This window comes from Phyllobates terribilis, unplaced genomic scaffold, assembly GCF_046119375.1.
Source record: "Phyllobates terribilis strain yellow unplaced genomic scaffold, ASM4611937v1 Scaffold_1__5_contigs__length_1240528914, whole genome shotgun sequence".
NCBI classification, from domain to species: domain Eukaryota; kingdom Metazoa; phylum Chordata; class Amphibia; order Anura; family Dendrobatidae; genus Phyllobates; species Phyllobates terribilis.
Genome location: NW_027362761.1, coordinates 364,011,926 through 364,030,160, shown reverse-complemented (window position 1 = coordinate 364,030,160; position 18,235 = coordinate 364,011,926). Strand labels below are relative to the sequence as shown.

General features: G+C 44.2%; 1 protein-coding gene across 13 annotated transcripts in view; it reads right to left on the bottom strand.

The window, feature by feature from the left end:
• The window catches only part of ATXN2 (ataxin 2), a 92,103-nt gene that overhangs the window by 39,279 nt on the left and 34,589 nt on the right, over positions 1 to 18,235 (bottom strand). For 7 of the 13 annotated variants that reach the window (XM_073676337.1, XM_073676328.1, XM_073676329.1 and 4 more), the window contains exons 4-9: positions 14,459 to 14,530; positions 12,220 to 12,370; positions 7,983 to 8,030; positions 7,243 to 7,388; positions 1,133 to 1,224; positions 81 to 281 (exon numbers count right to left, since the gene is read on the bottom strand). In XM_073676337.1, coding sequence (XP_073532438.1) covers positions 81 to 281; positions 1,133 to 1,224; positions 7,243 to 7,388; positions 7,983 to 8,030; positions 12,220 to 12,370; positions 14,459 to 14,530 — 710 coding nt within the window. The remainder of the gene's footprint in view (positions 1 to 80; positions 282 to 1,132; positions 1,225 to 7,242; positions 7,389 to 7,982; positions 8,031 to 12,219; positions 12,371 to 14,458; positions 14,531 to 18,235) is intronic. The other 6 variants (XM_073676331.1, XM_073676333.1, XM_073676335.1 and 3 more) reach the window with 3 other exon arrangements.

Sequence of the window (18,235 nt, the reverse complement as noted above, 5' to 3'; positions counted from 1 at the left end):
CACTTAGGACCCCCCACTAGGAGTCAGAACAAAGACCCACTTCATATTAGCGCTCTTGTTCCCACAGCCCAAAGTCCTACCTAGTAGCTACAGAGTGTCCTTCTCGCTCACACACGTTGCGTTGCACTGCAGTGTATTTTTCTTCTTCAGACCTATCATCATTTTCCAAGGCAACGCGGGCTTTATACTGGGAGCTGGACTCAATCTCTTCAGCAATTTGTGCAGCTCTTGCTTCTCGCTTTAAATACTCTTCAGAATTGTCCCTTTCTAAAGGAACGCTGCTTAAAAAAACAAATAAGTGTATTAAAGAACAGAATATTGATATGGCACAAAATTTTATAAATGGGTTCCTGTTTTTATAACAAGTAAAGCTTATACATTCTATCATGAAAAGTTACGCAAGTATGTTATACACTGTGTGATTCAACGACGTTCACAGGATTTAAGAAGATATATATACACACATATACATAACCATCTTTAGTATGATTGGCTGGTTACAAGCACAAGATCTGAACCTCTGTTGTGGGTCTGTGAATCAGTTTTTAAGAATCAGGAAGTCAACAAGAAAGCTGTTCATCCAGAAATCAGGGTTCATGAAACCCATGAATGGATGTATAAAAATGTATAAATTCATCCAAAATCTTTGGGCATCTCAAGGATTCTTTTTCAAGCATGTAAACTGCTGGCATATCATTGGCTAGATAAGAACCCTCCAAACTTAACAGAATTGAAGAATAAAATTAATATTATATCAGAAGATAAATGCCATGCGTAAATATTAAGTCGATGTGGGGGCACTGGTTAGATACACTTAGGCTTGGAGAAAAAGGAGAGGGGAAGGAATAAATCGAAATTAGAACCCTATGACAGAACAGTTAATGAGAATAAGCTCTTGGTTACATGGTTGGATATGGTCTGTTCTCAAAGGCTAGTTAATACCAATCCCTGTTGCTTTATTATTATTTTTGATCAACTGACATGTATACATACAAATACTAGGATTGTCTTGAAATATAAATATATATTTATACACACATATATACATACACACACACACATCTATATAGTAAACTTTACCCACCGAAAGTGGGGAAACCTCATCATGCAACCAGTCTCCTTTTCTACTTACGTATATGAGGAAAGGCTGCTGTCATATGTTGATACCACGCCATAGTTTTCTTCATTGTATCGAAACATTTCATTGGGATCCCAACCATTAGACTAAACAGAACATAAAATAACATTTTAAAAAAATGCTTGTCATAATGATACACGTTATGTCCATATATATGACCATAATATCACACACACACACACACAAACAGTATTTCTCAAAATCTTCAAATACAGTGTCAAAGGACACTTGAAATAGTCAAATTAACTAGAAAAATGTAGCCAACATCGTAATTTACATTTTACTTTTACCCACTTAAATATAGAATAATAATAATTTTTATTCATATAGCGCCAACATATTCCGCAGCACTTTAACATTAAGGGGTGACCTATACAGACAAATTCAATACAAGGTAAAACAGTTTAAATAGTTACATTAGGAGTGAGGTCCCTGCTCGAAAGCTTATAAATTAATATATTTGTAGACTGTATCAACAACCCTCAAATTGTGATTCATATTAAACATGAAATGTGAAGACATTCTGGCATGCTGGAACGTGTAATCCCAGGATGTTTGGACAGCCACATGATATAAAAGAAGGATTTTTGGTACTTACTGTAAAATCTCTTTCTTGGAGCCTTCATTTGGGGGGGGGGGGGGGGGGGGACACGACACTGGTAACCATGGGTGTGCGCTGCTGTCACTATGCTAGAAAAAAAGGCATTAGCTTCTCCTCAGCAGTATACACCCACCGACTGGCACTAAGCTTGTCAGTTGTGAAAAAGCAGTAGAAGCGTGCTAGAGTGACCTGGCGGAGGTGAAAGGACCAGGTGTGTGCCCTAGATTGGCGCTGTCAGGGCACTTGGAGACATACATAGGAGTAGGCGCATGGGGGGTGCTGTGTCCCCCAATGAAGGCTCCAAGAAAGAGATTTTACGGTAAGTACCAAAAATCCTTCTTTAACGCTTCATTGGGGGACACAGGTTACCATGGGATATCCAAAAGCAGTCCGGAAGAGGGGAGGGGAGGGGGGGGGGGGGGGATTATGAGTTATGCGCCTGTGAGGTCGTGCGGTTGGTGATCGCCGCTTGCAGGACCTTTCTACTTAGTCCAGTGTCCGCAGAGGTGTAGGTATGAACCTTATAGAATCTTGTGAACGTATGGAGGGATGACCAGGTGACCTTGCAAACTTGCGTAGCCGATGCGTGGTGCCGCCGGACAGCCCAGGATGCTCCTACCGCCCGGGTAGAGTGAACTTTTACGGAGGTGTTTTGTTCTTTATTCGGTAGGCTTTCACAATCGTTGAGCGGATCCAACGTGAGATCGTGGACTTTGAGGCGGGTAGCCCTTTGCTGCGGCCCTCGGGGACGACGAGTAGAGAATCAGAGTGCCTGAAGGGGGCTGACCTCATGAGGTAACAACGTAAGGCCCTGACCAAGTCTAGACTGTGCAGTGCCTTTTCGAGGGGATGTGTGGGTGAAGGGCAAAAGGATGGTAAAATGAAGTCATCATTTAGGTGGAAGGCGGAGACCATCTTGGGTACATAGTAGAATGTAAGCTTGCGAGCAGGGACCTCACTCCTAATGTAACTGTTTAAATTGTCTTAAATTGTATTGAATTTATTGTCTGTACATGTCCCTGCTTAATTGTAAAGTGCTGCGTAAATAATAAGAATAAGAAGAAATTTTTCCAGCTTGATCTTCTTCATGATTTTGGGGATCAGTGGAACTGGTGGGAAGAGATAGGGAAGACTGAATTGAACCCACGGAATGAGTAAGGCGTCGTACGCCATTGCTTGAGGGTCTCTGGATCTGGCTACGAAGTGAGGGACTTTGTGGTTTGCCCATGACGCCATTAGGTCGACGTCGGGTGTGCCCCACTTTCGGCAGATTTGGCTGAACACTACCAGGTGGAGGGATCACTCGCCAGAGGATAGGCTTTGATGGCTCAGGAAGTCCACGGCCCATTTTTCTACTTCCGGTATGTGGACCGCTGATATTGTGGCATGTGGCCTAGAAGAGGATCCGGGACACTTCTGTGCGGACGGACCTACTTCGGGTGCCGCCTTGATGATTTATGCACGCCACGGCCGTGGCGTTGTCGGACTGTACCTGTATCGGTTGACCCGTGAGAAGGTTCTGCCAATGTAAGAGAGAGAGGTAGATTGCTGTGATCTCCAGCAGGTTGATGGGAAGGGACGTCTTTTGGGCATTCCAGCGTCCCTGGACCGTGTGGTGAAGAAGGACTGCTCCCCATCCGAGGAGGCTGGCGTCCGTTGTGATTACTTGCCATCTGAGGGAGAGAAAGGATCTCCCCTGGCGGATGGAGGGAGAATGGGTCCACCAGGTCAGGGATAGTCTGATGCATGAGGTTAGGAGAATGGGGCGGTCTAGGGAGGATGATTTCTTGGGCCATGCTGAGAGGAGGGCTAACTGGAGTTGGCGGGAACTGGCCAAATTAAATGGCTTCCATGGCTGCAACCATTTTCCCCAGGGCTCGCATGCAGCGTCACAGAGGTAGAGGGCATGGGTGAGTTAGGTCACGGATTTCTTGTTTGAGATCCGTGACCTTGTTGTCCGGGAGTACAATCCGGGCCTGGAAAATGTCGAACACCTTGCCTAGGGAGGTTAGTTGTTGTGAAGGGTTCAGGGAGGACTTGTCCCTGTTCAAGATCCATCCGAGTCAAGAGAGAGTGTGGAGGGTGATCTGGAGGCTGTCGCAGCAGTCCTGGTAGGACGGCCCCCTTGATCAATAGGTCGTCCAGGTAGGGAATGATGAGGATTCCCTTGGCACGTAGGATGGCCATTAACTTGGTGAATACTCTGGGAGCTGAAGCTAATCCAAAGGGCAGGGCTGTGAACTGGTAATGATTCTCCTTGACGGCGAATCGAAGGAATCTCTGATGAGACATGCAAATTGGGATGTGGAGGAAGGCATCTTGGATGTCTACTGAGGAGAGAAAGTCCTGGGGCTCCATTGAGGAGATTACCGAGCGGAGAGACTCCATCCTGAAGTGGCGGAGTTTCACTTGGCAGTTTAGGAGTTTGAGGTCCAAGATTGGGCGGAGGGTACCGTTCTTTTTTGGGACGACAAACAAGTTGGAATAAAAGCCCCTGAAGCGTTGTTCTGAGGGAACGGGGATAATGACCCCTGATGCCAGTAGTGAATTGATGGCTTTGAAGAAACCTGGGACGTGAGCAGGGTTCCTTGGGAGACCGGACGGGAAAAAAAGGTTGTCTGGAAGGGAGGAGAATTCTCTCTCTCTGACCCAGGTGTCGTCGACTGAAGCTAGCCACGCCTCTTGGAAGAGAGTGAGGCGGCCACTCACCATGGTGGGGACCCAGTGTGGCTTTGTTGAGTCATGCAGAGGAAAATTTATTGAATCGTTGACCGGAGGACTTGTTAGGAGGACAGTGTCTGCGACATGTAGGGGCGGGTTTTAAAGAAGGCTTTCTTCTTTGTCTTTGGGTCGGCTGACGGTCTTTTTGGGTTGGGCCTCTTGTGGGGGTGAAGGGGTGAAAGGGGCGAAACTGACGAGTTGAACGGACGCTTGGGTTTTGGCTGGGGAGAAAGGTGCTCTTTCCGCCCGTTGCGTCAGCAATGATTGATCGAGTTTAGCCCCGAACAGCAGAAAACCTTGGTAAGGGAGAGTGGTGAGGGATTTTTTGGACTGCGGGTCAGCATTCCAGGCCTTGAGCCATAGAATTCTGCGTATGGCAATGGAGTTGCCGTTGACCCAGGATGAGCAGTTGACTGCGTCTAGTATGGCTGTTAAGAGGTACTTTCCGGCATTAGCGATTTGGTCCGCTAGATCCGCCATGTCCTCGGAGGGGGCGGCAGCATTAAGGCCCTGTCGCAGGGTCTTTGCCCAGGCTGAGATGGATTTGGCCACCCATGAGGAGGCAAAGAGGGGACAAAGAGAAGCCCCTGTAGCCTCGTATATGGATTTGACTAGTGATTCCACTTGTCTGTCCGAGCTATCCTTAAGGGATGATGCATCAGGTAGAGATAGCGTGGTTTTGGAGGAGAGGCGAGACACTGGAGAGTCAACGGAAGGGACTCGGACCACTGATTAACGAGTTTGTGGTTAAAAGGGGTATAGGGTGTCAAGCTGCTTGTCGGGGTGTTCCCAGTGCTTTTGGAGGTTCCCCTGAAACTCTTTATGGCTAGAGAATGTCCGAGGGGGGTGTTTCGTTCGTTTGAACGAGAAGGCGCGGTCTGGTGGGGAGATCTCATTGTCCCTGATCTTGAGGGTATGGTTGACGGCGCAAATAAGGCTTGGGGGGGGGGGGGTGTTACGTGGGTGTATATTAATGTGAATGGGGGCGTGGCCAGTGACGTAGCGCTTTGCTATAGGTCGGCGTGCGTCGGCTTCTGGGCGTGCGTTCGTGTCTTCTGTTTAGGTCGCAAGCCGCGGCCTGGATTTTTCTGGTCGCCCGGGAACCCTGCGATGCCGCCCGCGAGCACCGGCATCTGTCTCTGCTATGGAGGGGAGACGTGGTGCTGTCTCCTAGGGTCTGCGTCTGTCCCCGCTGAAGGGGGGAAACGCGCCGCTGCTGCCGCTACGTATCATGTGAGGAGAGGGGAACTATCCTCACAGCTATGCGGTGCGCTGACGGTGGGAGGCCGCCGCGACCTGTGCAAAAGGAGACCCGGAGCCTGACTTCAGAGGAGAGGGGTGCAGCGGTGCTGCCGCATCGTTGGTGGATGGGAGACAGCTACGGTACCTGAATGTCTTGTCTTATCCTCTGCTGGTCTTCTTGGGTCAGCGAACGTCACCAGAGCCCCGGTACTGGTAAGAGGGATCACTGGTGAGCATCCATCCCGCACGGTCCTGCACCCGGACAGTGCTGAAGACGGGATCAACCCCAGTACAGGGGGAAGGCCACTGCTAGTGGCCCAGCCTTCCTCCCTGCCCGCTCTGAGGAGAGGGCTGGGGGTGGGATATGAGGCAGGACAATATCTTCCTCTGGTCCTCCAGAACACCGACGGATGACAGGGTTCTACTCTTGCCTCGCTGGCCGAGAGTGGGTGATGTGGGTGACACCACATTGCTCTCTCGGCCGCACCTGTACGGGAAAAACAGGGTGAGATCTTTCACCCGGTTACCCTGGGAGGTAAAAATCCAAAAAAGAAATGTGAGAAAATTAATAACCTAACACAGGGTACCTGAAAGGGAAAAAACGGATCTGGGGTTAGATCCAGGTCCGCCTCCTACTGACACTAAGCTTAAACTGATGAGCTTAGTGCCAGTCAGTGGGTGTATACTGCTGAGGAGGAGCCAACGTCTTTTTTTCTAGCATAGTGTCAGTCTCCTGGTTACCGGTGTCCCCCAATAAAGCGATAAAGAAATGTATATACAACAGATAACTATATATTAAAAAATTGTTGGTGTGCTCTCTCCTGATCTCTAATATTTATATTTTAAAACCATTAAATCTCCATTTTACACTCAAATGACCAGCAGTCATACCTTCCATAATCATTCACAGAAGGAATTAGACTTTGGCTATAGTGGATGATTTCCCTACGTACATACATTTGGAATGAATTACAGGAAAGCTGGGTAGCTTCTACTGAAACTGCATAGAATAAATGCAGTGCTGATAACATTATATCCCAGGGCTCCTCAAAGTTTTTCTATTGTGGCTTCAAAAGATCAAGTTAACGCCAGGTCCTTAACAGAAAGACCTAAATGGTGCCTGGGACTTAACCAATTAAGAAAAAAATCTCAATTTATTTTGACTCCTGAATATTTTAGTAAGCAGAGAATGAGTCAATATTGTTTAACTAGAGATCGCTGCAGTCAAATTAAGGACTGTGAAGTATTGGGTGACTTCTATAAAAACTGCCTCCCCGGTAGCTGGCACCTCACAGTTTGAGGTGCATGGATATTGGGGACTTCTCTCCTGCCCCCTTCCTTTACACTGCAACTTTGTATGCTCTGAAAAATTGTGTACGTGCCACCATAGGATGACACTGTTGCAAATACATGCATACATGAATACAAAAGTTCAGTCAGAACCCAAATGTAATCACAGTCATCAGAAACACATTTTGATACAATCTGATAAATACTTGTATTATATATTAGTGCATCAATCAGAACAGTCTTTACTTACTACATCTGTATCTAAAGACTCCAGCTCCTCACTATTTGCAGGCACACTGCTACTAATAAGACCATCGCCTCCATCCCACGGTTCCAGGTCTTTCTCCTTGTGCTCACCATTCACTTTAGAAGATATACCAGAGTCCGTGAATCCATCTTAAAAGGAAAAAACAAAGAAATATGGTTACATTTTCTGAACTTCTTAACTGAAGCCAAAAAGGACAGACATTACCAACTAAATTTTTTTAAGATAAGAGAGAGTATGACTAGTGATCAATGACCACTCGTGGGAGCAGCTCTATGAAAGTGATATACAGTTCATACGCCACTTTCCAAAAAACATAGTAACTCCCCTCCCCGTAGGATCTCCAAGCAAACTATGATGCTGTTAATTTGGGTGATCAGACCAGCATTTGGACTAGGATCTTATATGAGTGGAGAAATAAACCGCTGATGACAATTTTGATGGATTTCTTTCAAAATTTCATTACATAGTCCATGACAAAAAGCACTTAAAACATTAAAAATCTGACACTTTAATATTACAATCTGTATTCATAATAAAAAAATATTTTTTGAAAACTAACTGTTTCAGGAAACAACACATGGACATTAGACACAAAAGACCAAAGAGCCGAACACCATCTTTTGTACTGAAGTATCTAATGAGCGTGTGAAAAGGTCATTGTGCAGGGAGAAGGCGCAGAATGACTGTTGTATTCTGTCATCAGCCGTATACAGTGGTGTTACCTGGCATTTTAATACTGCCCTTAAGAAGCTTGACTGGAGAAACTCTTTCTGAAAGGACAGGATGTAGGAGGATTATAAAATTTTACATTTAAAAAGGGAACATGTCACATTGTACAATATTAAAGAAGTTATCCACTACTTGGACAACCTCCTTCTCATAGCTCATGCTTAGCCTCGATAAAAAAAAAAAAAAAAAAAAAAAAAAAAGCTTTTACTAACTTCACGTGCTTAGCCCCGACAAAATAATTAAAAAAAAAGCTTATACTCACCCCCCGTGCCGGGGCCGTTCCAGCGGTGTTAGCACTCGTGCAGTTGTATTGACACGTGAGCCAGGTACCCAAATCAGCGCTGGTGTCACTGTCTCTGCCTTCGGACAAGTTAAACATGAAGAGGAAGTCAGATCAGCTGCAGGCCAGACCTTCCTCTTCATGTTCAATTCGACAGAAGGCAGGGACAGTGACACCAGCGCTGACTGGGTACCTGGCTCACGTGTCATAACCGCACAAAAGCCCCAGTACTGCGAGTGCAGACACCGCTGGAACGGGAGGCGAGTATAAGCTTTTTTTTATTTTATAGGGGCCAAGCGTGATCTAGGAGAAGGGGTTGTGCAAGTACTGGACAACCCCTTTAATCTACAGATATAGGGTTAATCTGTAGGAAATAGCACTAGCAAGGTGCCCATACTGAAAGCGTGGCAGCCAGTAGAAAATTAACTTTATTCCTGCAGGGAGCTGCCAGCTTTCAGGTACACAGGCATGCTGGCGCAGCCAGTGTCACAACTGCTGCTCACAGTGCTGTGAACAGCAAGTATGCCTTGGCACTGGCTGGCAGCCAGCTCTGCACTGATGCTCGACTGACAGCCGGGTCAGCAGAAGTGCTGGGCTTTGCTTATAACCATCGCTCACAGTGCTGTGAGAAATGACTGAAGCCGTGCTGGCATGACTGTATGACTGAAAGCCGGCAGCTTCTGTAAGGAATAAAGTTACTTTTCTCCCGGGTGCCGTACTTTTAGTACGGCGGCCGGCAACTTCCTTACGTTAACCTGCAGATTAATGGGCGTTATCCGGCATAATAGGTTCCCTTTAACCCCTTTACAACCCAAGGTGGTTTGCAGTTTAATGACCAGGCCAATTTTTACAATTCTGACCACTGTCACTTTATGAGGTAATTACTCTGGAACGCTTCAACGGATCCCCCTGATTCTGAGATTGTTTTTTCGTGACATATTGTACTTCATGATAGTGGTAAAATTTCTTTGATATCACTTGCATTTATTTGTGAAAAAAACAGAAATTTGGCAAAAATTTTGTAAATTTTGCAATTTTCAAAATTTGAATTTTTATCCCCGTAAATCAGAGAGATGTCACACAAAATAGTTAATAAACAACATTTCCCACATGTCTACTTCACATCAGCACAATTTTGGAACCAATTTTTTTTTTATTATTATTAGGGAGCTTTAAGGGTTAAAAGTTGACCAGCGATTTCTCATTTTTCCAACAAAATTTACAAAACCATTTTTTTAGGGACCACACATCACATTTGAAGTCACTTTGAGGGGTCTTTATGACAGAAAATACCCAAAAGTGACACCATTCTAAAAACTGCACCCCTCAAGGTGCTCAAAACCACATTCAAGAACTTTATTGACCCTTCAGGTGCTTCACAGGAATTTTTGGAATGTGGAAGAAAAAAATGAACATTTAACTTTTTTCACAAAAATGTTACTTTAGACCCAAGTTGTTGTTTTTTTTCGCAGGGGTAACAGGAAAAAATGGACCCCAAAATTTGTTGTGCAATTTCCCCTGGGTACGCAGATACCCCATATGTGGGGAAAAAAACACTGGGTTCGGAAGGGAAGGAGCGCCATTTGACTTTTTGAATGTAACATTTGCTTGAATAATTAGCGGACACCATGTTGCATTTGGGGAGCCCCTGATGTGCCTAAACAGTGGAAACTCCCCACAAGTGACACTATTTTGGAAATTAGACCTCTCAGGGAACTTATCTAGATGTGTGGTGAGCACCTTGAACCCCCAGGTGCTTCACAGAAGTTTATAATATTGAGCCGTAAAAATAAAATTTTCACATTTTTCCCACAAAAATGTTTTTTTTGCATTTTCATAAGGGTAACAGGAGAAATTGCACCATGCACACAGCCTGTGTGCGCACGCGATCGCCATGACGTACTAATACGGGTCAGGCTCTTAAAGCCCACGGCACAGACGTGTATTAGTACATCTTGGGCTTTAAAGGGGTTAAAAGGCTTTGTACACTTCTCTGACAACCCTTTCTCAATCACTAGGTTTCCCACCAGTAAAATTAGAACACTAATTCTCATCTATGGTGCTGCTCCAATGGTGATGGCACTGGTTTTCCCGGGGCTCAAGTACCATTGTTATGCCACACGATCCCAGCGGCCACTTCACTGTTCCCTCCTTAGGACAAATCAGACATCAGGAGGAAGTGAGAACAGCTCCAACTCTCACTGCCTTCAGATGTCGGATTTGATAATGACACAGGAGCCCTAGGAGAGCCAGTGCCAACACAGCTGGAAAGGCACCGGCACCTCAGGTGTTATAGGTGCTATTGTTTTACTGGGGAGAAACAGTGTTTGAGAAGGGGTCGCCTGGTTAGTGAACACCTAGAATAAAAATCACGATACGGGAAAAAAAAAAATCTAAAAGCCAAGGTTTTAAAAAATACAGTCACAAAATCCTGATTTAAACAGTAGGTCACTTTCTGATGATAGTTTCCTTTTAAAGGGAGTCTGCCAAACCCAAAACTCAACCACTTACAGCCATGTACTGAACTGGCCCCTTTAAAAATTAGATCTGAAATAGAAATTTAACTAGTTTGGTTTTACATAAATAAAATATTTTCTTACATATTCAAATGTGGGGTGAACCATCAAATGTCTGCACTTCCCCTTAGCATGACTGACAGTGTTTGCTTGCCCAGAATGAGCAATGCTGGAACAGAATCCTCGACTCTGAACATTTGCACCAACAATGTAGGAGCTCAGCGAGTGCGATCTCACACACAGTGTCAGGGTACGTGTTATCTCATCCCTCTCTCCTGTCTGCATCAACCAGCTTGTACTGTGTGAATCCAGCAGCCACAGCAGGCAGGAGAGCTGGACAGTCCTGCAGCATGAGTGCAGACCTGCGGGCTGGGAATTCAATTCAGGTAGAGTTCGCTCTGGATAAGCGAGTGCCGTCAATAAAGCTAAGGGAAAGTACACAGGATGCCAACTGAGGGCCCACTTGAGTCCTTGGCCATGCACCGAGGACACCGCTACTGCAATTAAATAGTTTTTTAATGGAAAACTAAAGTAATGAAATCTATACTCCAGGTATGATTTTTAAACAGGCAGAGTGCCCTATATGACTGTATAAGCAGTTTGCGTTTTCTGGGTGAAAGACTCCCTTTAATTGGGTGGAGTAAAACCGCAGATTAAATACTTGAAGATTTTCAAGTGCATCAACAGAATGCCCTTCCTTCCCCACAAATGTTAATTAAATATTTTAGAAGAGTGTGGAAATTTGCATCTGAATTTAGAAGGATGAGTGTGTCATTAAAAGAACCAGCAGGTTTTCCCAATATAAACTATGGCCTACAAACTATACTGCCTCTTTAGAGCAGTCTACCAAGCTATAAGCAAGTCCCACACTCCCTCTGCATAACCCAAAATATATCTTCTATTATACCCCCATAGAGTGCAGTTCGATGGGTGTCACTGGTCTTACTTCGACACTCCCGCTCCTCACAATCGCTGTCCTCCTGCTTACTTCAGGTGAATGACTTTCCTAAGCAAGCAGGAGGAAGGTGACTGTAAAGAGAAAGAGGGCCATTTTTACTTTTTGCCCTTTTCTTTCTCCCTTTCTAACTTTCTTTTTTTGTGTCAGCATAGGCATACAACAGCTTGTTTTTGGGACAAATTATAATTTTAAAAGGACAATGGGTGCTCGATTTGGCAATTACAACCATTTAAACGCTGCTACAAAGAATGACAGTGGCGTCTAAATAGTTAAACAACATTGATCAGATATCACTAACGCTAGTCGCAGCTGTTAGAGGCAGGTGCAGTGATATAAAACAGTCAGCACCCACTGAGCAAGCTCAGCTACTGAGCCCGATCTATACACCCGCACATAAAGGATGTAAATGCAGGCCTCATGCAGAAGGGGTTAAAATAAAAAAATTCAAGTCAAGCTGGTTTAAATATGCTGCATACCTCTTTTTGCATAATTCACATCCATGTCTTTAAACTGAACCATAACAAAATCGGAAGCCTTGAATAAGATACTGTCCACAATGTCTTCACGCTTTGGACCCCCAGTAAAGTCTTTATTCTTCCTATGAGCTGCATCAAGCACTAAGTCACACTGAAAGAGAGAAGACATCAAGTAAACATTCAGGATTTGTCAATCTAACCAAAACTACTGACCAACTAAGAAAGGTCAAAACTATGTCCTACACATTACTCAATTTACTAGGCTGCCAGAAACATTATGTACACGGTGTCTTTCTACTGGCGGATTGCGGCCAGAATCTGCCAGAGAAAGTGCTGCAAAAGGTACCCTAAAAAATGAACATAGTTCACAGCTATACCAAATCCTAAAGAAGTAAAAGGGGCATGCACTTGATGCATATTCAGTTGTGCTCAAAAGTTTGCATACCCCGGCAGAATTTTTCCTTTCTTGGCCTTGTTTCAGAGAATAATAACAAAAAAAACTTTTTCTCCACTCATGGTTATTGTTTGGGTGAAGCCATTTATTGTCAAACTACTGTGTTTTCTCTTTTTAAATCTTAATGACAACCAAAAACATCCAGATGACCCTGATCAAAAGTTCACATACCCTGGTGATTTTGGCCTGATAACATGTACAGAATTTGATACAAAAGGAAAAATTCTGCCGGGGGTATGTAAACTTTTGAGCACAACTGTAAATTAGTATTATTTGTAGATAAACACTCCCCCGGAATTACAGCTGCTTCATGTGAATCTCACGCTTCATCTGAGCCATGATCAGTGACCAACTGATCTCACTACACTTTCTTCAAGGCAGTACCAGTACTTTAATTGTTGAAGATAGTGCACAGCAATGTCAAACGGCATTGCTGTGCACATGTTCAGGATTATGTCACTTTTAACCACTTTAGTGTTCGGACATGTTCATTACTTAAGTTAACAGTACAGCGTAAAAGCTGCCGCAAGATCGACAGCAAAACCACTGGAACAGCTTCAGGAAGTTGCTGAAGTGGCTTTGCCTGGGAAAACTCGGCGGCTGCTCTGACGCTGTGTGAATATATCCCAAGACCTAACAATCAAATAATTGCAATTCTTACAAATGAGACTTACTGCTATATTAATATAAATACTTTTATGCCCAAAAATGACAAAAGTATTTTAAGTGTGATAATTCTTCTGGTTAGCCAATAAATGTAAGTTTGCAAGCTTTCAGAGCACAAAGGCTCCTTCTTCAGGCAGATTTACAAAAGCTATTATATTAATGATATTAGCATTAATTATTAATTAATAGCATTAAAATTAATTTTATTATATTTATCAGAAGTTATAAAAGAAGAATGTGTTATCAGATTGTTCAGAATTAGCTAATCTTGCACCCATTTTCCAAGTGCAATAGCTTTTTTTTTTCTCCCGTCCACAGACATAAGGGCTTGTTTTTTACGGGACAATTTGTAATTTTGAATTACGCCATTTATTTTACCACACAAGAATTTCAAGTGCATTGAAATTTATAAAAAAAAGAAAAAAACTGCAATTCTGATATGGTTTTCTGGAAACTGGGAAACTGTTTCTATGACGTACATTGTGTGGCAAAAATTACCCAGCAATCATGACTATCCAGGTCAGTACGATTAGAGATCCCTTAATTATTATTTTAGTGAAAAAAAAAATCAGAAATTTATAAAATAGAATTAAAAAAATTGGATTGTGCTGCCAGGGTATAGGTATACTTTTTATAACCCCTCTATGGATAACCACCGATCAAAATGTTATCCCTAAGAAATCAGTGTATCATATTTACATAACATTGTAGAATGAAATGCCTGGAAAGTACTGTATCGGCAAAGAGCTGCCTTGTGCAGGGGTGTGGAGTCTGTGTCCATTTTGGTGGAGTCGTAATGAAATGAACCGCCTCCAACTCCTAAGATATATAATAAATTGGGTACAGTAGTTCAATGCAGTTCGTGGGGAATATTTTTTCTTAAGAATTTGGGAAAGTTATGAAATGTCCTCTTCCTGATCTGAGGGTCTAGACTTTTAGCTGAGATGAATCTGTGCTACAGTAAATTTATCACTTAAACATGAGCCATGTATGAGGGAGTCGTGGAGTCGGAGTTGGAGTAGGGAGTCGGAGGGGTGGCTTACCGACTCCACAGCCCTGGCCTTGTGGCAGTTTTTTTTTTGTTATTTTATATCAGTTTATGGACAGAACTTCACTTACCTTAGGACTATAGGTTTTAAAAACACCTTCATACACACTACCATTTTTCACATGTACTTCACACTTTGAACCCTAACAGGAAGAGAAAGGGAAGGAGAAAAAAACACCACAATTACTTAACGAAAAAAGTTATTTTATATTGAATAGCAGCACAACTAAGGCTCGCCTCCAGTGGCATGCAAGAGTTTGGGCACCCCTGGTCAAAATTACTGTTATTGTGAACAGTTAAGCAAGTTGAAGATGAAATGATCGCTAAAAGGCCTAAAGTTAAAGAGGACACCTTTCCTTTGTATTTTAGGCAAAAAAAGAAAAAATAAATAAATTACAAAAAGGAAAATGGGTCAATGTAAAATTTCAGCACCCTGCATGGTTAGTACCTGGTAGCACCCCCTTTTGAAAGTATCACAGCTTGTAAACGCTTTTTGCAGACAGACAACAGTCCTTCAACTTTTGTTAGGTAGTCTATTGTGGATTTTTACGTGTGGTATGTTTGCATCAAGAATTTGTTGACATTTCATTGAACCCATCCTTCCCTCTACCCATGAAAAGTTCCTTGCGTCCCTGGCTGCAACACAACCCCAAAGCATGATTACTCCACCCCCATGCTTAATGGTTGGCGAGATGTTCTTTTCTTCTGTGCCCTTTTTTCTCCACACTTGCCTTTTAAACATTGTGGCCAAAAAGTTTTATTTTAACCTCATGGGTAAGCAGGACTTGTTTCCAAAATGCATCAGGCTTGTTTAGATGTTTTCTTCTGATGACTCTTCCATGGAGGCCATATTTGTGCAGGTGTCTCTGAACAGTAGAACAATGTACCACAACGCCAGATTTATTTTTTATTTTATACCATTCTTTAAGGTCACAGTATATAAATGCATGCCTTTTGCATGGATTTATATAGTGTGACCAAGTTGACAAGCACTTTCCAAGTGAAGCGCTTGTCAACCCGCATGAGGAAATGCATGTGAAGAACGCTCCACATCCGTATGTCCCTGGCAGGAAAAACGCATGTACAATCCGCATGCGTTTTTTCTGCCAGGGAGATGCAGAAACACTCAGGAAAAAATCCTGAGCATTTCTGCATCGTGGGCACATAGCCTTACTGAGTACCACTTTTTTTTTTCTTGATTTCTTTTAGTGTTTCTTAAAGCCATAAAGTGGCCATTTGAAATGACTTTAGTTTTGTGCCATGTCTGTGATCTGCTTTTTTTTCAACAACATTAAACAATTGAATGAACATCCTCCGAGCCCGGTGATTCCATAATTTTTGCCAGGGGTTGTATATGTATATGTACAGTACAGACCAAAAGTTTGGACACACCTTCTCATTTAAAGATTTTTCTGTATTTTCCTGACTATGAAAATTGTACATTCACACTGAAGGCATCAAAACTATGAATTAACACATGTGGAATTATATACTTAACAAAAAAGTGTGAAACAACTGAAAATATGTCTTATATTCTAGGTTCTTCAAAGTAGCCACCTTTTGCTTTGATGACTGCTTTGCACACTCTTGGCATTCTCTTGATGACCTTCAAGAGGTAGTCCCTGGAAATGGTTTTCACTTCACAGGTGTGCCCTGTCAGGTTTAATAAGTGGGATTTCTTGCCTTATAAATGGGGTTGGGACCATCAGTTGTGTTGTGCAGAAGTCTGGTGGATACACAGCTGATAGTCCTACTGAATAGACTGTTAGAATTTGTATTATGGCAAGAAAAAAGCAGCTAAGTAAAGAAAAACGAGTGGCCATCATTAGTTTAAGAAATGAAGGTCAGTCAGTGCGAAAAATTGGGCAAACTTTGAAAGTGTCCCCAAGTGCAGTTGCAAAAACCATCAAGCACTACAAAGAAACTGGCTCACATGAGGACTGCCCCAGGAAAGGAAGACCAAGAGTCACCTCTGCTTCTGAGGATAAGTTTATCCGAGTCACCAGCCTCAGAAATCGCAGGTTAACAGCAGCTCAGATTAGAGACCAGGTCAATGCCACAGTTCTAGCAGCAGACACATCTCTACAACAACTGCTAAGAGGAGACTTTGTGCAGCAGGCCTTCATGGTAAAATAGCTGCTAGGAAACCACTGCTAAGGACAGGCAACAAGCAGAAGAGACTTGCTTGAGCTAAAGAACACAAGGAATGGACATCAGACCAGTGGAAATCTGTGCTTTGGTCTGAGGAGTCCAAATTTGAGATCTTTGGTTCCAACCACCGTGTCTTTGTGCGACGCAGAAAAGGTAAACGGATGGACTCTACATGCCTGGTTCCCACCGTGAAGAATGGAGGAGGAGGTGTGATGGTGTGGGGGTGCTTTGCTGGTGACACTGTTGGGGATTTATTCAAAATTGAAGGCATACTGAACCAGCATGGCTACCACAGCATCTTGCAGCGGCATGCTATTCCATCCGGTTTGCGTTTAGTTGGACCAACATTTATTTTTTAACAGGACAATGACCCCAAACACACCTCCAGGCTGTGTAAGGGCTATTTGACCAAGAGGAAGAGTGATGGGGTGCTACGCCAGATGACCTGGCCTCCACAGTCACCAGACCTGAACCCAATCGAGATGGTTTGGGGTGAGCTAGACCGCAGAGTGAAGGTAAAAGGGCCAACAAATGCTAAGCATCTCTGGGAACTCCTTCAAGATTGTTGGAAGACCATTTCCGGTGACTACCTCTTGAAGCTCATCAAGAGAATGTCAAGAGCGTGCAAAGCAGTCATCAAAGCAAAAGGTGGCTACTTTGAAGAACCTAGAATATAAGACATTTTCAGTTGTTTCACACTTTTTTGTTAAGTATATAATTCTACATGTGTTAATTCATAGTTTTGATGCCTTCAGTGGGGAACCCGGAACCAGGCCTTTTGTGGGATGCTGGGGGTTGTAGTCTCCGTGGCGGCGGCCCGGTCCCGTGGCTCAGGGTGGTCAAACTAAATGGCAGTCTATATACTGAATGTCCGACTACGCCACCCGTGGATTGCGGTCAGAATGAACCGCCGCTGCAGAGCAGACCGCTGAGGCTGGTGTTGTAAGTGCAGCAGAGGATAGTATAACTCCCCACGAGAGGAGTATAGCCTCAGGGCAGTGAGTGAGGATGATGGGGTGATGGTGTGCGGGAATAATGACTCAGTCTCTAATGTAGTCCAGGGTCTTTACTCACAGTTCATTACTCCACGTTACTCCGGCCGGCTGTAACTTCCCGCGTCGCACTGTGCTCACCAGGTGAGGGGCTCGGCCTACTCCCAGATAACTTTGGAGCGTTTCACAGGACCCCCTTTGTGTGTCCTTTCTCTGGCCTGTCATACCCCGCCAGTGACCTCGCTTCTGTCCGGCTGCCTCGGGCCTTCTCTGGTAAACCTTGGCGCCAGTTTCCCTGACCCTATATGGTGCCTTCCTAGCGGGTGTAGCGAGGGGCTGCGCCACGTGAAATGTCACAGCCTCCGGTTTCTAGCTGAGGGTAGTTCCCCGCCTCCACTAGCTTCGGGGACCGGTCTCCCCCCTTTGGCCTGACCCTTCTATGCAGGTAGATTCGGGCGTGAGGTGGCGTCTCGCCGGTCCTCACCCCTGGGGTCCCTTCGTTCCTTGTTCCTGGAGCCTCCTCCGCTCCTCTTCCTTCCCTCTCCTTCCTCCAGGCTCCAGCCTCTCTCTTAGGCCTGCCTGCGGAGCAGAGCCCATGCAAGGCTCTGCTCCCTGTCTTCTCATCTCACTGGATGACTCGAACTTCTCACTGAGCTAAGATGGTGCCCACCTCTTATACCTCCTTCTAGGTGCACCCAGGAACTG